The 19,909-nt window shown below is 34.8% G+C and overlaps 1 protein-coding gene across 1 annotated transcript in view; it reads left to right on the top strand.

Annotated features, from left to right (window-relative positions):
- The window catches only part of CSMD1 (CUB and Sushi multiple domains 1), a 1,016,265-nt gene that overhangs the window by 807,927 nt on the left and 188,429 nt on the right, over positions 1-19,909 (top strand). The window contains exons 32-34 of the mRNA XM_026844050.1: positions 6,272-6,388; positions 9,690-9,803; positions 11,683-11,778. Of these exons, the coding sequence (XP_026699851.1) occupies positions 6,272-6,388; positions 9,690-9,803; positions 11,683-11,778 (327 nt within the window). The remainder of the gene's footprint in view (positions 1-6,271; positions 6,389-9,689; positions 9,804-11,682; positions 11,779-19,909) is intronic.

Here is a 19,909-nt window from a genome sequence, read left to right as displayed (position 1 = left end):
GGGTGGGGAAGTGACAGAGCAACTTGGTGGATACCTGGCATTTAGCCAAAGTCAAACCATCACAGTCTTTTAAATACTTCCACAGATGGTGACTCAACCACTTCCCTGGGCAGCTTGTTCCAATGCTTGACAACGCTTCCAATGAAGGATTTTTTCCTAATATCCAGTCTAAACCTCCCCTGGTGCAACTTGAGGCTGTTTCCCCCTGTCCTCTCACTTGTTACTTGAGAAAAGAGACTGACACCCACCTTACTAGGTAGAGAGCAATAAGGCCTCATCTAAGCCTCCTTTTCTCCAGGCTAAATAACCCCAGTTCCCTCAGCTGCTCCTCACAAGACTTGTTCTCTGGATCTTTCACCATCTTCATTGTTCTTCTTTGAATGTGATGCAGACTCTCAATGTCTTTCTTGTAGAGAGGGGCCCAAAACTTAACACAGTATTTGAGATGTGGTCTCACAAGTGCTAATATATGCCTATACATACACACACACAGACACACACATTTTTATTTTCATATAGATATATATATATATATATATATATATGTGTATATATATATATATATATATACACTCACATGAACACAGTTATATGCACACATATGTATATATAATTTAAACTTACCTTTTCAGAGGTGGACAGGATATCCACAGAATTTAAGGAAAGGTATGGAGGTTGTATAACCATTCTGTAAAGAAAAAACAGTAGTTTATCAATGAAACAGCAAACCCAGAATAATGCAAATGTGTGCATAATTTATTTCCAAGCCTTTCAATTTAGAGCAACAGGTCAACAGCTGCATGCTAATCAGATTTTCCCACAAAAAAATAAATTACTCTAGGCACATTTTTATTATTTATAATATTATTGTTATATACCTATCATTATTAAATATTTTATATGCACCTATTATTATTCTTATTGTTAATATTATTATTAATTTCAAACATGGGGTATTAAAGTATCAATTTGTGTAGATTTTAATTTAATACCTTCAAGAATGTCCCTGAGAGCAGAGACAGGTCTTAATCGCCCAGACCAGCTTTAGCTAGGATCTTCACTTACAAGCCCTGCCCAAAGGCCCAGGAGATCTCTTTAAACTCAGCCTTGGGCCTTTACTCTCAGCCTAAATTACGTTATATTTACTTGTTTAGAGTTCTGCTTCTGACCCTGCTGCCTGGATGGTCCTTAAAGCTACACTGTAATTAGTTCATCTCCTGGATGACTCCTGTGCATATCATCACTAAAGTTGGAACATATCTCTAAATATCACCTACTCCAACCTCCTTGCTCAAGCATGGTCATCTAGATCAGATCGCCCAGGACTGTGTCCAGTTGGGCTTTGAATGTCTACATGGATGGAGACTCCACAACCTTTCTGGGCAACCTGTGCCAGTATTTGACTACTCTCATAATAGAAAAGTATTTTCTTGTGTTTGGATGGAACATCAGGCATTTTCATTTGTGATCATTGCCTCTTGTTTTGTGAGTGGATTCTACTAAGAAGAGCCTGGCTCCTTCCTCTTCATTTCTTCCCATCAAGTATTTATGCACATTGATAAGATCCCCTCCAAGCCTCCTATTTCTTAGGCTAAACAGTGCCAGCTCTCTCAGCATCAGTTCATATGACAGATGCACCAAGCAATCACCTTCGTGGCTCTTCATTGGACTTACTCCACTAAGTCCATATATTTCTTGTACTGGGGAGCCCAGAACTGGACACAGTACTTAGGCTGTAGCCTCACCAGTGCTGAGTAGAGTGGAAAGATCATCTCCCTTGATGTTTTGGCAAATGATCTTCCTAATACTTAGCTCAAGAGGCTGATGGCCACCTTCGCTGGAAGGGCGCATCGCTGACTTATATTCAGCTTGTTGACCACCATCACAGTAAAGAGGAATTAGGACAGATTTTTTTTTTTTTTTTTAATCAGGAGCTGTTGATTCAGTAACTTTGTTTTTTAAAATATTTTAAAGAAACATAACAAGGTGTTTTTCCCTCCATATGGTGAAGATTTGGAGCACATGAAGCAGCAGGATGATTGTTTTACTTATGAAGAGCACAGAATGCAGCTTTTGCTGCAACATTGCAATAGTTTCCCTTTAAAACCATATGAAAGTACACTTGTAGAATTATATTTTGTATTATTTAAGAAGTTGTTATAAAACATTGAATAGTGTAGAAAAACAAAAATGACCTGTGGTTTACCTTGTAAGCTGAAACACTTATATCATCTTTTCAGCTTTCTGTGTCTTTGACACAAAATTAAAATTAAAATTTCAAAATCAAAAATTATTTAATTATTTAAATCAGAATGAACATCCTATTTCTTAAGAAATAATTTTATATTAAAATACTATCTATTATTATAACAGTTTATAAAAGATTAAATCAAAAATTAGGGGATATGTTCTTTTGAATCCTGTTTTTTACACCCAGAAATAAAGGTCTAGAAAAGACTGACAGAGCTCCTAAAAGAATACCTGTATTTTAACAAAACAGGCATCAGTATCTCACACTGAGTTCATATTGAGGATCATCCAATAGATAATTAAAATTCTAAAATTTTACAGGAGATTGTTTTACAGCATAAATCATTTAGTGTTTTATTGGCAATTACTAATATATGTAACTTTCTTTTGATTTGTTAAAATTGTTCTGGTTTTATATAATACAAATGCTGAAACAAGGGATAGAGGATAAATGAGTTAGCCATAGCTCTGAGACATCATTTTAATTTTCTACATCAGTAAGCATAATTCTTATTCCAAGGTGACAATTAATGCAGTACTGAGATGCTTGTGATATCTATTCTAAGTAACACTGGGTGTTTAAAGAAGTAGAAATTACTAACTGGAAGATTAGGTATCTTGTCACTGTTAATATGAGTAAAACTAAATTGGAATACATACTTGTGAAAGTACTTTAAGTCTATTTATCGAGTAGGGCTTACTGTGTGTTTTATTTTAAAACACATATGACTTCATTAAGGTGTGGAGGTTTTTAAAGTATCATTTACATGGCTGCTACACTTGTGTCTCTAGTATGGAGTAAATCATAATAGATAAATAAATATTTATCTATTTATACTCCTTTGTGGAGTCTTAAATAAGTCTGATTTATGAGGACAAAAATCTCATATTGTGGTTATAATGGAACCACAAATTACTGAGCTCTTTGGATCCATGTAAATCAGGGATCATTGTAATGATGGCTGTACTAAAGATCCAAAGGAAGTAGGGTAAAGAATCCTTTTGAGTAAAATTGAGACACTAATAATATAAAGAACAATGATGTGAGTGGAAATTGTAAACAAAATAAATTATTTTATGTTTGAATATAAATATGAAATACAGATCTATTATATAAAACATATTTACACATAATTTTAAGGGTAGAAGTCCTCTAGCAGCCCAGAACCAAAATACACTCAGGATCACTTTTGATGTCTCATAAGCCTTCTTGTAATATACAGATTAACCTAATCAAAACTGAAAACATCAATGTTCATGATGTAATTTTATCACTATATTCTGAGTTTATACTTCTTTATTTATACTGATAGTTAATTGTCTTTTTTAACTTCTTTAAAATATTCTATGAAAAAACATTACAAATTTTGAAGCATGAAAAATGGAAAAGAACCTAAAATGAGTGCTGTATAGTAAATCTTAAGAAGCTCTTATGTACTTAGTTCTTAAAATAAATTACCCTAAGTTAATTAATTCAACTTAATTTCTTTGTGTTGTGGTTTCTACTGTTTGTTTGTTTGTTTGTTTGTTTGTTTGTTTGAGGTAGCATTTTACAGTCAGACATGATGAAAAAAACAAAAAAAAAGTATTTATCTAGGTAACAGTTGGCAACTGCCAGTAGGTATATTCTGAAACACTAATGGAAAGTCCCGGACATACTTTTTTCATTATTAATTTCACAATCTTTAATGACGTTATTAAAATACATCATCTGAAAATGTAGGTTTTGCTCACTAAAACAAATACTACTTATAGTCAGAGCAGAGTTCTGTTCAGGATGTGTTTAACTGACACAGAACTACACTGATAAATCTTACAGCCTTAATCTAGAAGAGAACTTTCCATGCATCTTTTTTAGTCTAAGCACTCATGGGCTTTCCCTACAGACTGAATATACTATGAAGATATTATCATAGATATTATTAAAAACATACCCCAAAACAGGAAAACACATTTTAGAATGGAACATTTTTACAACTCCATAACTTTGGAATTTGTATTATATTAAATTAAGCATAAGTGATATACTTTAAATCCAGTGAAATGTTCATAATGTATTTCATCTGGAAACTAGAAGATAGACTTTGTGGCTTAGTTTCTGGTATCCTCAACAAAGAAGAAAAAGAAATACAAAGATTTTAAATTCATGTCATGGACCAATTCTTTGTGATACTTGAGTTTCTCCTCAGCCATATATCCTATTCAGTCTACTGATAGATTAAATGTCTCATCTTCTATCATTATGTTGGACTTTTTAAGAATTCGTATAAGAAGCTAAGAGAAGATACAGATATGTAGTATTAATTGCTGTCTGTATAAGGAAGTTAAACTTGTAGAAATACTTCAAGTGTGATTTAAAAGCCCAGTTGCTGTCAGGGAGCAGAAACAGCAGGTCTTCACAGGGGCAGATGAGCCGAGGATGGCCAAAGCACAGGCTGTGCCCTCACTCAGTCGGCACAGTCCTACATCACATGAGCTGGGTCAGCAGAGCCAGGAGCTGGTAGCAGGGTCTTTTGACAGCCCCAGACCATCAGCTACCTTCCAGGAAGTTGTTAAAATGTAATCTGCTATATGTAAAATTCCCACAGCAAAGTAACTTCGGTTTACTTTGTTCCTTATGGTAAAAAGTAATTGTTTAGATTATTCATTGTTCTTTTCTTTGCTTAAAACCAAAAGTAATGTGACTATTCTATGTGTGGTTTTTTAAATAATTTAATTTATCTATTTATTTTTAAAATAATATCTTTATTGGCTTCTTGGGTAAAATAGCAGTGTATCACAATCTTTTATTCTTGTAAAATCTATAGTTTTTAGTAGTGTTTGATGAAATCATTTGACAAAAAAAAAAAGAAAAAGAAACACTGGATTGCATATAACTAATATCATTATCATAAGACTTACATTTTAATGAAGATTTTGATAGGAAGGTAAGTCTTTCCATTAGTTCTCAAAAGTTGAGAAGAGTGACAGTGATACTTTGTTTTCAACTTATAGAAATGTATTTACTCAATATCCAACAGAAAGAGATATTTTAACTTAAAAGTTATCCAGTCCTTGTGTTTGCTATTTCTCAAAAAGCACATATCCTTTCCATCTACATCCTGCTTTGACTTTTCCTGAGAAGTTCTTGAGACACAGCCTTCCTGTGATGTAATGCTTTCAGTTACAATCGGTAAATCTGGCAGTCCCTTACCATGCCACATTTACTGCCCATACATGGAAGGAACATACCGTGCTTGCACTGATCATTTTTTTCTCATGATATGGGCAGAACTGCTACTTATATAATGCCTGACTAGGCCTGAAGTTTAGGGCTCCACTGCCCTTAATATCCCTTCTAACTTTGGTAGCTATAAGGAGTTTCTCTTACTCTTTCTGTTCTGTTTTATATACATATGAATAAAAATATTTTTTATAAGTGTAAACTATATGCTCTTTTAATAATCATCTAGGAAGTTATGAAAAGCAAGGCAACTCAAGCATACATTCAAAAAGCAGAATCCATGGCATTCTGTGCAGGGTACTGTTAGCACATCTATATATTCCTCTGAGTTCCAAGATAATTGTGTTGTGCCATTTATGCATTATCATGTTGTTTTTGTTTTTGTGTTTGGTTGTTTTGTTTTGTTTTGTTTTTTTTTTTTTCCTGAGCTTTTTTTTACATTTACATAGATAGGGAGATATACACATATATTCAAATTTAAAAAAAAAAACAAAAAACAAAACAACAAATAACAAACAACAACCCACCTAAATTGTATTTAAAGTTTCTCCCAACTAAATAATTTATATTTTTAGTTCTATATAAATACCTGTAGTCAAATAAAACTCTCATGTATTCTAATTTTAATTAAATTTTAATAAAAATTATATCCTAAGCACCATTGGATATGTCATTATAGGAAAATCAAACAAAAGCAAAAGCACTAAACTGTCATTTTGTAATCTTTAGGTTTTCATATTCAGACTAAACTAATACAGACAACTCTAATTAACAGAACACGTTTCTCTCTTTTTCCAGCACCATGTGGAGGACAGTACACTGGATCAGAGGGAGTGGTTTTATCACCAAGTTATCCTCATAATTACACTGCTGGACAGACTTGCCATTATTCAATAACTGTACCTAAGGAATTTGGTAAGATTTTCTTCTACTCATTTATCAATCATTAGCACTGTTCTACTGTTCAAATGTCCTTCATGTGTAACAGTGACCTTAGATTTTCAATATATTGCAAATTGCTTATCTAAAATAAATGTATTCTTGACACAGAAATTTATTTTAGGGTTTTGACCTTTTACTTATCCCAAGACTTATCAATAGACTTCAGCTAAGCCATCTGTGTCTGCTATCCAAGCGTACCCTGGATGCTCTCATTGAGTAGATCATTCATCATCACAGGATAATCATTCATTCAAGCTTCTTGAACAGTAAAATCAGTTGTCAAAAAACAAGCATCAGGTGTTCTCATGTATTTTAGCTTTGTTTTTTCATGTTTTAACAAGGGCAAGTAGAACCACATTTAACAAGTACAATGGAGGAAAATAAAGCAATTTTACAGAAAAGTACCAGAAACGTTTGTGAAAAATCACAAAACTGAATATTTCAATGTGTCAAAATACTTGGACAAAATCTCTAAAACTTCTGCAACTATATGTAGGGCATGGTTTTCTGCAAAGCAGGTTTCTCTAATTCAAGTCCAGGCAAATAGCAATAGCATAGGTAGTTTCTATACGCAACAAAACCTGTAAGGACGCAACAGTTTTTTCACTGAGGAATTTGGAAAGCTGATGACAGAAGCAATTAGACATTTATAGGTTGAGAGCTTAGGAAAAGTTTATTAAACATGCTAATAATTCAGTGTCATTCTAGTACTGAACTCTTACTTACTAGTCTTTATTATTATTATTTGAGACAAAATGTTTTTGTTCACAATTTTGTTCACAGTTTTGTAGTAAAAAGTCATTAATTCAATTTTCATCATGTTTTAGAAAGTTCTTGCATTTGAGAAGCATTTCTTCAGAATAAAAGAAATATATTTGCGCAACTATGTTTAAATAATTATCCAATACAATATATTTTGATTAGGTTTTTCTCCTAATTAAAAAACCCTCTATCATATAAAATTATTCATTGATGTTTTAGGGGTGAGAGTAACACAAATCCTTGAGATTTCTACTACAGGAAAGTTTTAAATTACTCTATATTCTTTATTATAGTTTTGATTTTTCTACAAGTGAAAGTGAGACTTCATAGTATGTAATTCTTTTTCACTGCTAGAATTTTATAGAATGCAAGAAAATAACTAGAAGTACAAGTGGCTGCATCCTAGAGAAAGGATCTGTCAGGTCATTCAGAGTGACTAGGTCCCCAAGGCAGCAGTTACAGTTAAATGCTATTGGGGCTTTACAGATAGACATTTATCCAATTAGAGCCTTTATTACACAATATTTTTCACTAGAATTCCTGATCAAGAACATGAAATATATCTCTATGCCCATGTCAGTAGTTGTGAAGCTCTTTAAAGTAAGATTAATTACACTGTGGGTTTGTTTTGTTTTGGTTTGGTTTGGTTTTTTTTTCCATTTAATTAGTATATTGAAAAATTTGATATTATCAGAGTTTAGATTTTAATAAATAATGCTCAAAAATCCATATTTTTCCATATACTATTTAAAAATGATGCAACTGTTTCCCCAGCCATCTAAACAAATATTTTTATTCTTATCTATTAGAAAGACAAACTGACACAAGTGGAATCTATAGCTAGCATTTACAATGCTTGGCAAGTACCTGATAAAATTATTTCTCTATACTGGATCTCATGTTGGTCCTGACTTGAAGAGAGCCGGATTGAAAAGTTACTTGAAAGTACTGGCCATGGACACAACTTAAGATCCTTTTTCATTCATTAAATAAATTTTCTTTAAAAAAAGATTTATTTTGGCAGATCTAATAGGTTTGAGGATCGAATAACATTGTGGTAACTTTAGTTGATAATAGCTTGTAAAAAGGATCCTCTTGCAGCAGTGAAGAATAACTGCTCACTAGTCTGCATTAGTAAGGATGCAGCTGGCTAGTTGAGAGAAGGTGCTGTTTCCCTCTTCATAGCCTTCATGAAGTAGCATCTGGAAACTATGTCTACAGTTTTATGGTTCCAAATTACAAGGCACACATTGCTAAACTAGAAAAAGTCCAACAGAGAGCCAGCAAGATGGTTCGGAGACTGAAGCACAGTACAAAGAAAAGTTGAAGGAAGTTCAGCTGGGAGAAGATAAGTGAAGGAAGGCCCTTCATTCCAGAAGTATGCAGGAAGAAAACAAGTGTCAATAGTCACAAGTTGTAGCACAACAAATTCTAACTGGACATGGGAAAACATTGTTCACCATGACAGCAATTAAGTACAGGTAGCTCGAAGAAGAATTTCTGTCAATTTTCAAAATTTTCTTAGAAAGAGACGTGGGCAACCTAATCTAACCTCAAAGTTAGCCCTGCTTTTAAAAATCAGGAGGTTGGATTACACTATTTGTTGAAAAAAAAAAAAAAAAGAAAAAAAAAAAAGAAAAAAAAAGTGTTACAAAATTTAACAACTTTACAAGAAGTTGGAAAATACAATCAGTACAGAAATTGTACTGCTCTGAAGACCAGTGGTTTATATAGAGACTGGAATAGGTACAATTTTAAAACAGATTTCTCTCTTATCAATAAAACACGGGTGGCTAGAGTGATTAATATTTTTATTGTCTTGACTTTACTGGTTTACTTCATGCTTCTATTGCTAGCTGATATTTTAATTCAGTGAACCACTTGATATTTACTAGGGAGTTATGTTGTATAGTTAAATGATTTATTTGTTAATACACCTTAAATTACTTATAGCTGAAGTACAAATTAAGCATAGCAATATGTAAAAATCAGTAATAAACTGATATTTTTGGTAGTTGATTAGGTTTATATTCTTTCTGGTAAAATAAGTACTAATACAAAGTTACAAAAATAGCCAAATAAGTTAAAATATAATCCTCAGATTAAAGCTGGAAAAACAACTAGTCATGTGTGACAATAGATGATCCTTTAATAGTTTCTAAGACTGGTAATGAAATTTTGGTAAAAAACTTTCCTTTGTAGCTATTCCATTTTCTTATTCTCATAGGTAACTATGCATTAAGAAACAAGACTTGTTTGACTAGAGAGCACATTTTTGGGGAAAGAGGGATTTAATTATCTTTGTTTTAAAATAAAAAAAATCAGGAATTAATGAAAAGCACATCAGATTCTTATTACTTACATTTAATGCAGATGTTTTATCATGGTAGACAATTAATTAATACACTGGTAACTAAAACAAGCAAAAATATCTCATTAAATTTGTTTTTAAAAACTAGGTTCCTGTTTTATCTTCTATTTTTTATCTTTTTTTTTTTTTTTTTAAATATAGTTGTGTTTGGACAATTTGCCTATTTTCAGACAGCTTTGAATGATGTGGCAGAATTATTTGATGGAGAAAACTCTAATGCTAGACTTCTTAGTTCACTGTCTGGATCCCACTCAGGTAAGTAATAAAGAAAAGTAGTATATATTTCTTACATAGCTCAGCATGGAAAAAAAAAAAAAATCAAGAGAATGTTATGAATTTAATTTCAAAATATAATAATAAAGTCACTAGAACAGGATGCCAGTGGAAGACCCTTCTAAACCTTTTAATCACAACACTCTTCTGGAACATATGGTTTAGGCAAGAACTGATCATTGAGATGAGTGCAGAAATAATTGAATAAAATTCTTAGATCTTTATGTAAGAGGGCAGATTGGATGGTATAATTATCTTCTCTGCACCTAAACTCTGAATTACACATCTACATTTTCTGAATGTCGAATTTAAACACAAATTACTTGTATTCACAAAATGCAATTATCTGTATGCAAACATGTACTTAGACTAAAAGTAGGCCAGCTGTTGCATTCAGGTAACTACAGAAAAATGTTGACCCTGTGAAATCATAATCAAACTTATATGGATTTCAGCATGGCCAGATTTTTCAATGTATGCATATATAATGACTATGTTCATCTCAAGTGGATAATAAATATATTTCTGCAGCTATAAATGTGTTTTCTCATACACTCCTAGTATTTAGGAGAGCTTATATGTGAGTTTAAGATTTTTTCATTTCAGGGCTTTTCATGGCTTCTTGGTTTTCACTTTGAATAACTGGAGAAATACTTGATATTAAAAAAATGCAACATATCTATTTGATTTGAAGAAAACATTATTTGAGAAATTCAGCCTATTTTTTTCCTCTGGCAAATCTTAGCTATTTGTGTCATAGTAAGAGTTCACAAATTAATTTTAAAATTTGTTTAATTTAATTACTGGCAAGAGTTCAGCAACAAAATATTTGCTTTTTAATGGCTCAATTTGACAACTCATCTAAGCACCCAATTTTACTGCATCAAACATATTAAAAAACTTGAAACTAATTTAAAAGCAGACATTTAAAAATCACTGAATGGAATTTAAACTCATGATTTTTACTTATTATTTGTGCCATTTACATTGGTTTAGGATAGGATTTGGTGATGTGGAATCGTTATAAATAATATAAATCTAATCAAAGTTAAATAATTGTGAATCCTATTTACCCAGTTATCTAAGATATTTTAAATTAGTGAATTAGCATTCATTTCAGTAGAATTTCCTAAAATATGGGTTGATACAATCCAATGACAATAAAAAGCATTGTCATATGGAGTGACATCCTTGCAGTGTAAAAGTACTGTAATTTCATCTGTATTGATTTATTACTGAACTTTTATCATGACTGTAGATAGGTATCTCAGGAGATAAAGTACATTAAAATCTTTATTAATCCTCAAGTCAATATATAAAATTTGAAATGCTACTAGAAAGTTAATGTAATATAGTTCATATATGACCATGTATTTTATTGCAGCAACTACATAAAACGAGTCATGAATCTGCTCTCATTTCAGTTTCAGTTTTGAAATGATAAACATCATATGAACATCCCCTGTGGCGTTTTTCAAAATCTTTTAATTGTTTAATGTGTTTTGCAAGGCAAGGTAAAACTTACAGGCACAGAAAAAAGTTTACCAAAGATTCTTCTAATGATTTTGGCCCCAGATGGCAGTAGGGTTCCCAGACAAGTAGTTCATTGGTGCTTTAGATCCAACAGCTGCAGTAAATGTCAGAAAGTTTATGTTGTTGAATCATGAAGTCTTTTTATGCTTACAAGTTTTCAAACTTCCTATAACAAATTTAATTTTATACACTGTTATTTACATTTTCCTTAAGTATAAAAGAAAACATAAAACTATGTATTTTAACAGTATCTTTGATTACATACTGAAGACTTGTAACTGCTGTTTCTGTTTTCCATATTTAATTTATTTTCTGTTTTCATTTGTAGGAGAGACATTGCCTTTGGCTACATCTAATCAAATTCTTCTGCGATTCAGTGCTAAGAGTGGGGCATCAGCCAGGGGATTCCACTTTGTTTACCAAGGTAAAGATGCCAGCTTTTGGTGGAAGACACTGGTGCCAGTCTCACATAGTGTATTATTTCTTCATAGTCTTAAAGTATTTCTTGAAATATGGGTGTAGTCTTAACCTTTTTCCAGCCATCAGGGACTTCTCTGGATGGTCGACTGGATTCACAATGGCAGTTGTCTCCGGTGAATCCTATGTGGCCACATGGACTTGAATATGTCCAGCCTCTCTCAGTAGTCTGTAATCTGTTGCTCCCTTACTGCTGAGTGTTCATGTCCTCCTCAGACTGTAGAAGTACATAGTAAGGAGTGTGAACTCAAGGCAAAAAAGGCATTCAATACTTAAATCAGGTTGTCCACGCCTCCCCCTCCTTCCCCTCAATGGATCAACATACCCATATATATTTTAAACTTCCCTTTATAATTAGCAAATCTGTAGACTCTTTCCCTAATGTCCCTTGCTAGGTTTTGCTCCAGCTGGACTTTGACTTTGCTGATTTTTGTTTCTAAGTAGCTGAGCAATACTGTCATACTCCTGATTTATTATCTGTCCTTGCCTCCACTTGTGGTATGTGCCCTTTTTGTGTTTAAATTGTTTGAAAAGCTTCTTGTCTAGCCCTACAGGCTTTCTGGCCAAATTCCTAGTCTTCCCTCACAATCAGATAATTTGTTCCATGGCTCTCAAATCTCTCTAAAAAAAAACCCCACCAGTATCCTTCCCCTTCATGCCTGTTCCTTAGGAGACTCAATGTACCAACTTCATGAATATGCCAAACCTTAATTCCAACCTTCTGTCAGTTCCTCAACTTCATCATCTTGGGGCCCTTGCAGCCCAAGCTGGCATCTATATCCACATACACAAACAGCTCTTCTCTGTGAGTGGCCGGCCAGGTTGTAGCTACTTAATTTAATTATCTGATAGAAATATCTATTAAATATAGCCAGTGGTTTGCTTGTATAAAATGAGTAGGGACAAGACATTAGAACTTGTTTTCTAAACACAGTGACTATTATATCAAATTTTGAGCAAAAGGAGATAAACATTTGTATTCTGTATTGAGCTGGATATAGTTGCTAGACTGCTATGGACCAGATGAGGCACATATTTGATCTCTGTTAAAGCCAGATTTCCCTGAGATGAAAGTTAAGACTTGCCGCTGGGTAGCATTTGAAATGGGCACTGGAAATTCACTCAGGATTGTTAGCTGCATTTTGGAATTCAATAGATCAGCAGATTTGTTACACAATATCAACATTCCAACAAGTTCTGATTTATAGTCAGGCATTAAAATGACACAGAAAATAGGTCTTGTGGTTCTGGTGAAGAAATATCTAGGTATCTGAAACAGGTATTAAAAAGAAAATATTTTGTACTTTTTTATACTTAATTGTATACTTAACATTTATTTTATATTTAATTTTTGACCCATCCAATCACAGTTATAACATAAAATAATGATAATTTTCTAAGAAAAACAGTAGAAAAATGTATTTTGGGATTTGTTCTATACTGACAGTTACTGACTTATGAGTACATCAGAAGATCTGTTATGAGAATCTTTGTTACATTAGTCTAAAATCTTTAGCACTGTTCATTTCAGCCTTGTCAAGACATAAACTAAAAGAAAAAGAAAGTATTTTCAAGTACTTACGAAAATCACAGTTCCTGATATGTATAGGCAGCGTAATGTTCTCAAAACAGTATCACTGTGCTTCAATATGTTTTTACCACTTAGAATTTCAAGAGATTCTTCAACTGAAGTTAGGTTGTCTTGTCACGGATGGAGTCATGCACCTCACTTGTAAGAGAGAATCACCTATACACTTTATTGATATAACAAGTTCAGTGGTAAATATGACGGTGGTTTAACAAGATTCGATGAAAAGGTACACTTGAGCATTTACTGCGTGGAGGACAGGGTCAGACAAAACTGTCAGGGAGATTCTCCTGTTGAGTCATTATGTTCAGAAAGGACCCCCTTGTTTTTTAAACTCCTTCTCAGTGAGTAGTCTAGGTGTGGCTGAATCCACTCCTAGGTCAGTCAGTGGTCTATGTCTAAACGATTCTATATGCACAATCAGTCCTTTATATCGCTCAGCTGAGGTTTCAATGTTTATCATGTTATTAATCACTTACCGAGAATCTGTTGTAGCAAGGAATCTCTCAGTCTTGAGGAGTAACCTTGAGAGGTGTACCTTCTCAAGGGGAGATCCTGGCATGCAGCCCACTGCCGTGCTGGAGAGCTCAGCAGGCCCTGGGCTGTCTACTTTTTATAAAGATGATTGACTTATAGCCATATTTGCATACCAGCAAGACACCATTCCAGACATCCAGGCATCCATCTCCCAGAGTTCGGAGTAAACTGGATGAAGCCATCACAACCACCACTAGTGGTTACGGCTTAAGTGGGGGGCCTGGGAGGGAGCACACTGCCATACTTTTGCATCACACACTATTCCTCAGTGTAATACTATAAAGAGAGGGTAAAAGTGCCAAGACACTTTCAAGCTTACTTCATGAGTATCTATAGCTCAGCTTAAGGTTTTGGGGAGTTTGCTTAATTGTATTAGTATTGCTCAGTGCTCTTGATGTTTCAAGTTTTTGTTCAGGCTGCTAAAAAATTCTATCTTCTTGGAGAGCTTGGAGGGCAAATTGGTATGGCAGAGACCATGAGGCAGTTTCAGCATTGAAGAGTGCGTGACAGATGTAAGACTTGCAAGTCCCTTCCTGACACAACTGAACTCGAGTAGGTATTATGTGCATGTCTGCACACTGCAGTTGAAATGCAAGAATGAGACAGCATGCCCAAGTCTGTTAGCATGCTGCTAAGGCAGCTTAGTACACTAAATTGATCCATGTGTCTTAGAGAATGCAATCTGGTGACACCTGGAGCAGTGATTATGGGTTCATTGCTGATACAGGCAACAAATGCAGTCCCAAAGGGGCATCTGGGCAGTTCACTAGATGTATGGCATATATAACCAATAAGCTTAATGAGGCAGTCATTAAACAGTGTGTTTTATTGTATACTAGCTTTTCACCTTTACTAAATTGAAGTGTAAATGTATTTTGGATAGTTTAACACATATTGTCATGATTCACTTTTTTTAAAAAAAAAAAAAATTACATTGGTGTAGAGTCATGGTTTAACTTAGCAAATTAATGGAAAAAACTGTCTCACCTCAAGAATATTTCCATAGTTATAAGGAGCTTGTTGGGACTCTTCAAACACCTTCTGGAGAGTGTTTAAGCCTTCTTAGTTCTGTGTTTATAGAAAGATATCACTCTATTTTGGGTATAGCTCAAGATATCAGTACCTGCCCTTTTTACACATCAAAAACATCACTTGCATTTAAAAATTTAAATCATGCACAATTAATCACAAAAGAGGAGGAATATAAGCTTCTGGAATTAGAAAACCACTTACAGCATTTGAGTTTTTATCAGCATATGAATGACACCTTTGTGTCTTATTCATTTTGGTTTTTATATGCATAAATTGTTTAGTTATTTTTTGCTGGTTTTAAAGAATTCATAGTGATAGTAAACCTCAATTCTCTTAGCTGTATGTGTCTATATATATATACACACACATACATTGCTGTTGAACAGTAAGTCTCCAGGTGAGCACAATGATATGCCTCATTTCAGTCATTTATTTGGGCTACATTTATTTTTTAGTAACTAAGAAATAGATTTTAACAAACAAGAAGTGTTCTCACAGCAGCAGAAAATGAGTCATGCAAAGCCACTCTATTTGTCTCAGGAAAATCACTAAGCTATTTGAATATCCAGGTTTTTTACTATCTTTTAAAATATATCTTAAGAGCTTTATTCAATACACATATGTATGTATGCACATATTGATTAATGAGTTAGTGGTATTTAATAATCTCTATAATTTTAAGGTTTTTCTCTCTTACTTTGAAGCATGTGATCATATTTCTGATGACCGCCTGCTTGCTAGCCTTTTAAATACTCCAGAGGATAACATCCACTCTTGTACTGAACACAGTAATCTGGTCTGCAAAGTCAATCATTTTATTTATCGCCCTCTATTCCAGGTTGACCTTCTTCCCTGTTCACTTTTCCACTGGGTTGATTTCAATTTTGTTTCACAGCAGTATGAAACATTTACTAAAGATGGAGGATAATTACTATAGAAAATGGAATGTCTTTGTGGTACAGCTTGAGAAGTCTAGGTTGTCAATGCTATAGGCAAAAGCTAGAAGGAAGGCTGGAGGGGAAAAAAGGTTATTGCTTGCATTATTTCAAATTCTGGTTTGAGCAAGCAACAGATAAGGTTTGTAGCTTTTATACAGATTTAATGGCTTTTTCAATGCCACTTTCTCAAAAACTTCTTTGTAGCTGCATATGTCAGCTGTGCTTTCATTTCTGTTTCTCAGATGACCACATTTCCTTGTATTTCGTACAATACATAAATGGTATCTGTAATATCAGACTTAAAGAATATACAGTCTTTCAGAATATTAGGGTCAGGTATGTTGAAATATGCTAGAAACAAACACATTTTAGAAGATTGGACATTATGTTTTTTTCAGGTTTATCTTATGCTTGTTCTCCTGCTATGACATCACCTAAGAAACAATAGCATGTGTTTTCATGTAGCTGAGGCTGCAGCAGTACAGAGTTCTTTCCCTATAGCAGTGACCTTTCTACCACCCAAAAAATTATGAGTTTTTAATGCTTGTCTTCCTTTACTTGCTCTACCATATAAATACATGAATTAGTTTATAAGGTCAAATGAGATTTTAAAGAGGGCTATTAAAAAAGTTACCATACTAGGATATGAGTAAGGACTGTGGAAGAAAGACAGAAGGGAGCAACGATAAAAGATGAATGTGACTTTAACAATTAAGTTGATCTAATCTGCAACAAGAATAAAATGTATAGCCACACAGTTGCTGCTAAGTGTAATCAGAGAGCAGATCTAGGACTGTTAGCATTATTTCCCTATATGTTACCATGACACATTATGTCCTGGTTTACAACAAGCTTCCTAGAATGGTCTTTGATGCCCCAAGCATGTCAGTGTTTAAGAGACGTCTGGATAATGCCTTTAATAACATGCTTTGACTTGATCTGCCCTAACTTGATCAGACAGTTGGGCTAGATGATTTTTGTAGAACCATTCCAACTGAAATAGTCCATTGGTATAGAGGCACTTTATCTGGGCTGTCGGTCATGTCACCTTTAGAGGAACACACCTATTTTTCTAAATGTTTATAGCTGTTTTAAACCGCATTGAATTTTGCCATGGAATACTTAAATCTAAATTCTGTTTCAAGCAGTATGGGAGTACATTGTTGTTATGTGTGGCTTGCATTACATTTATTCTTAATGCAGTTCTCAAAACAGAGAAGAAAAAAAAAAAAAAAGCCCTAGAAAAACTGTGCCTCTTACAGTGAATGGCACGATTTATTTGTGCACCTGTAGCATTTATCTCATTGGAACCATTAATACAGTATTAGTAAAACCTGTAAAAAACTGAGAAAAATGTCAATTTTAACATGGCATTGAGTATTTCCTGCTGACAACAGAAGAGTCTGGCACAACTCTAGCCATGGATGTTCGTGGCTGCCATGTCTGGTTTACTTATTGTGTGCTCTCAGTAAAATGGCAGCCTTCAGTCTTTTTTCAGGGCCCATATGTTGACCAGACCCATAACATAGGGAGGTCTACTGCCTCCCTGGGGCTCGGGTTAGAGATACTAAAGGGAAAGACGCTGCTCTGGTGCGGCCCTCTGATAACTACCCTTTGTTGATTATCCAGACAGGTAACAATGAGGTGGTAGAGAGAAGTCTAAAGTAACTAAAAAAGGACTTCAAGGCACTGGGGTGGCTAATTGCTCAGGAGCTCAGGTCGTGTTTTCATCAATCCCTCAAGTGGAGGGGAAAACCACTGATAAAGGGTGTAAAACATATCTGATTAACACCTGTCTCAGAGACTGGTGCCACCACTGGAATTTTGGGTTCTTTGCCCATGGCGAGGTTTATAAGGTACCTGGTCTGCTGGTGACAAATGAGACAGGTGGGATGCAGCTGTCCCAGAGGGGGAAAAGGATTCTGGAGCAGGAGTTAGCAGGGCTTATTGAGAGGTATGAGGGTGGAGGGGGAGATAACTGGGCCTTTTAGGAATAAGCACAAGGGAAGCATGCCAAGATTTGAAGGATGGTGGAGTGGTGAGGGCTCTCCCTCTGCCACTTCATTTGAGAGAAGGGAAAGATGTTTAGGAACTGTGGAAGCACCTGAGAAGGGTCTGGTAGGGAACGGGGCCCACACTCACAAAAAGATGTTGGATTCGCTAGCTCATCTCAAGTGCATCTATACCAATGCACGCAGTATGAGCAACAAACAGGGGGAGCTTGAGGCCACGATGCAGCACGGGAACTATGGCATGGTAGCTATACAGGAATGTGGTGGGATGCCTCACACGACTGGACTTCTGCAGTTGATGGCTACAAGCTCTTCAGGAAGGATAGACAGGGAAGGAGAGGCGGTGGAGTGGCCTTGTATGTTAGAGAAAGCTATGGCACCTCAGAAATCACGTATAGTGGTAATGGGGCTGCACTGCACACAATGAATGAAAAATACTCCTGGAGTGATGCTGTAATTTTCATTCAGGTCATATAGCCTCCTAGGAAGACAGGTAATGTTTGGACACATGTAGAGCTAAATGTTTAAGTAGCAGGGGCCTGTAGTGGTGACCTGTGTGGGAGGAGATCATGAGCTATCATGTGCCACTCACAGACTGCTCTGAAGCTGGTATAAACAACCTCTCACATGCCAAAACACATGCCAAAGGGATGGCAACCCGTCCTGGAGTAAGAACACCTCAGAGGGGTTGGCAGCTTGTGAAGGACCTGTTCTGCAGTAGCGGGACATCTCTGAGCAACTGCAGACCACCAGGGGACCCACGCTAGAGCAGGTACACTAATAAGCAGAGTGACATGAAAACTTGAAAAAGGAAACAGCAGGAGAGAAAATAGGAAGATCTGAAGTACAGCAGAAGAAAACAAAGAAGCAGAATGAGAGCACGTGTCCCCAACTTCCTGTGCTGCCTCTCACTTCACTGGTGAACTAAGATGGACATAAGGAAGGGGGAGGATAGGTGTTTGACAGAAGTTGAGCCTGGAGAAAGGGAAAGAAAGCTGTTTGATTAAGTGTTTGTTTAATTCTGCCTTCTTTCTTCTTAACTCCTGTATAAGTGATCAGAGTTTTATGTTAATTTGTAATAAATTAAATTAAGCATAATTAAATATAAATTCCCTGAGTCAAAACTGGCTTGTCCACAACAATGTATTGAACCTTTTGCTATCACATAACTGCAAATGATTTATCTCATGAATGAAATTCCCATTTGAGCAAGTAGTCCTGACCAAGGGATGGATTAATGAGAAATCATGGCAGAAGCTGTACTTCTAGGCATATGAAAGTCACATGGCTGGCTGCATGAGCAGTCGTCATCACCTAGTCAGTTGTAAGGGCATTATACAATTAAAAAAAAATAAAAGCTTTGAGTAAAATAGTCCTTGTACTGTAGACCATTTGATAAAGAAAAAGCTATTAATCCCAACAAAAGAGAAGAGAAAAGAGCAGGCTGGGTCAGTTGAATTGACCTGGCAGACTGCATCTAGTCTGCAGGTTACCATCAAGAACTGTGACTGTGTATGGTTTCTTCATTATCTTTCCAGAAGTGCAGAACAATCTCCTGCCATGGTTAGAACCATATGCATAAACACGATTCACAGAGCAGTGGGTGATACTGAAGTCCTATGGAAAACTTTATCACAAATTTCCATTTATTTGAACAAAGGCAGATATATTAAATTTACTGAAAGGGAAGTGGTTTGTTTATACTATGTAAATTATTATATGTAACCATTTAAAAAAACTTGGAAAATATATTTGCTTTTGTTTTGCAGCATTGTCTAGTTATCATTCCAGGAATATATTAGTTTACCTCTGACCCTTTCTTTCAATCTTGGATACATAACTTTCTTATGCTTTCAAGGCTAAAGTCTTCTGCAACCATAATAAAATAAAATAAAATAAAATAAAATAAAATAAAATAAAATAAAATAAAATAAAATAAAATAAAATAAAATAAAATAAAATAAAATAAAA

This window comes from Athene cunicularia (genome assembly GCF_003259725.1).
Source record: "Athene cunicularia isolate RWA chromosome 3 unlocalized genomic scaffold, athCun1 chr3_part1, whole genome shotgun sequence".
NCBI lineage: Eukaryota > Metazoa > Chordata > Aves > Strigiformes > Strigidae > Athene > Athene cunicularia.
This window is presented reverse-complemented; position numbering and strand designations above follow the sequence as displayed.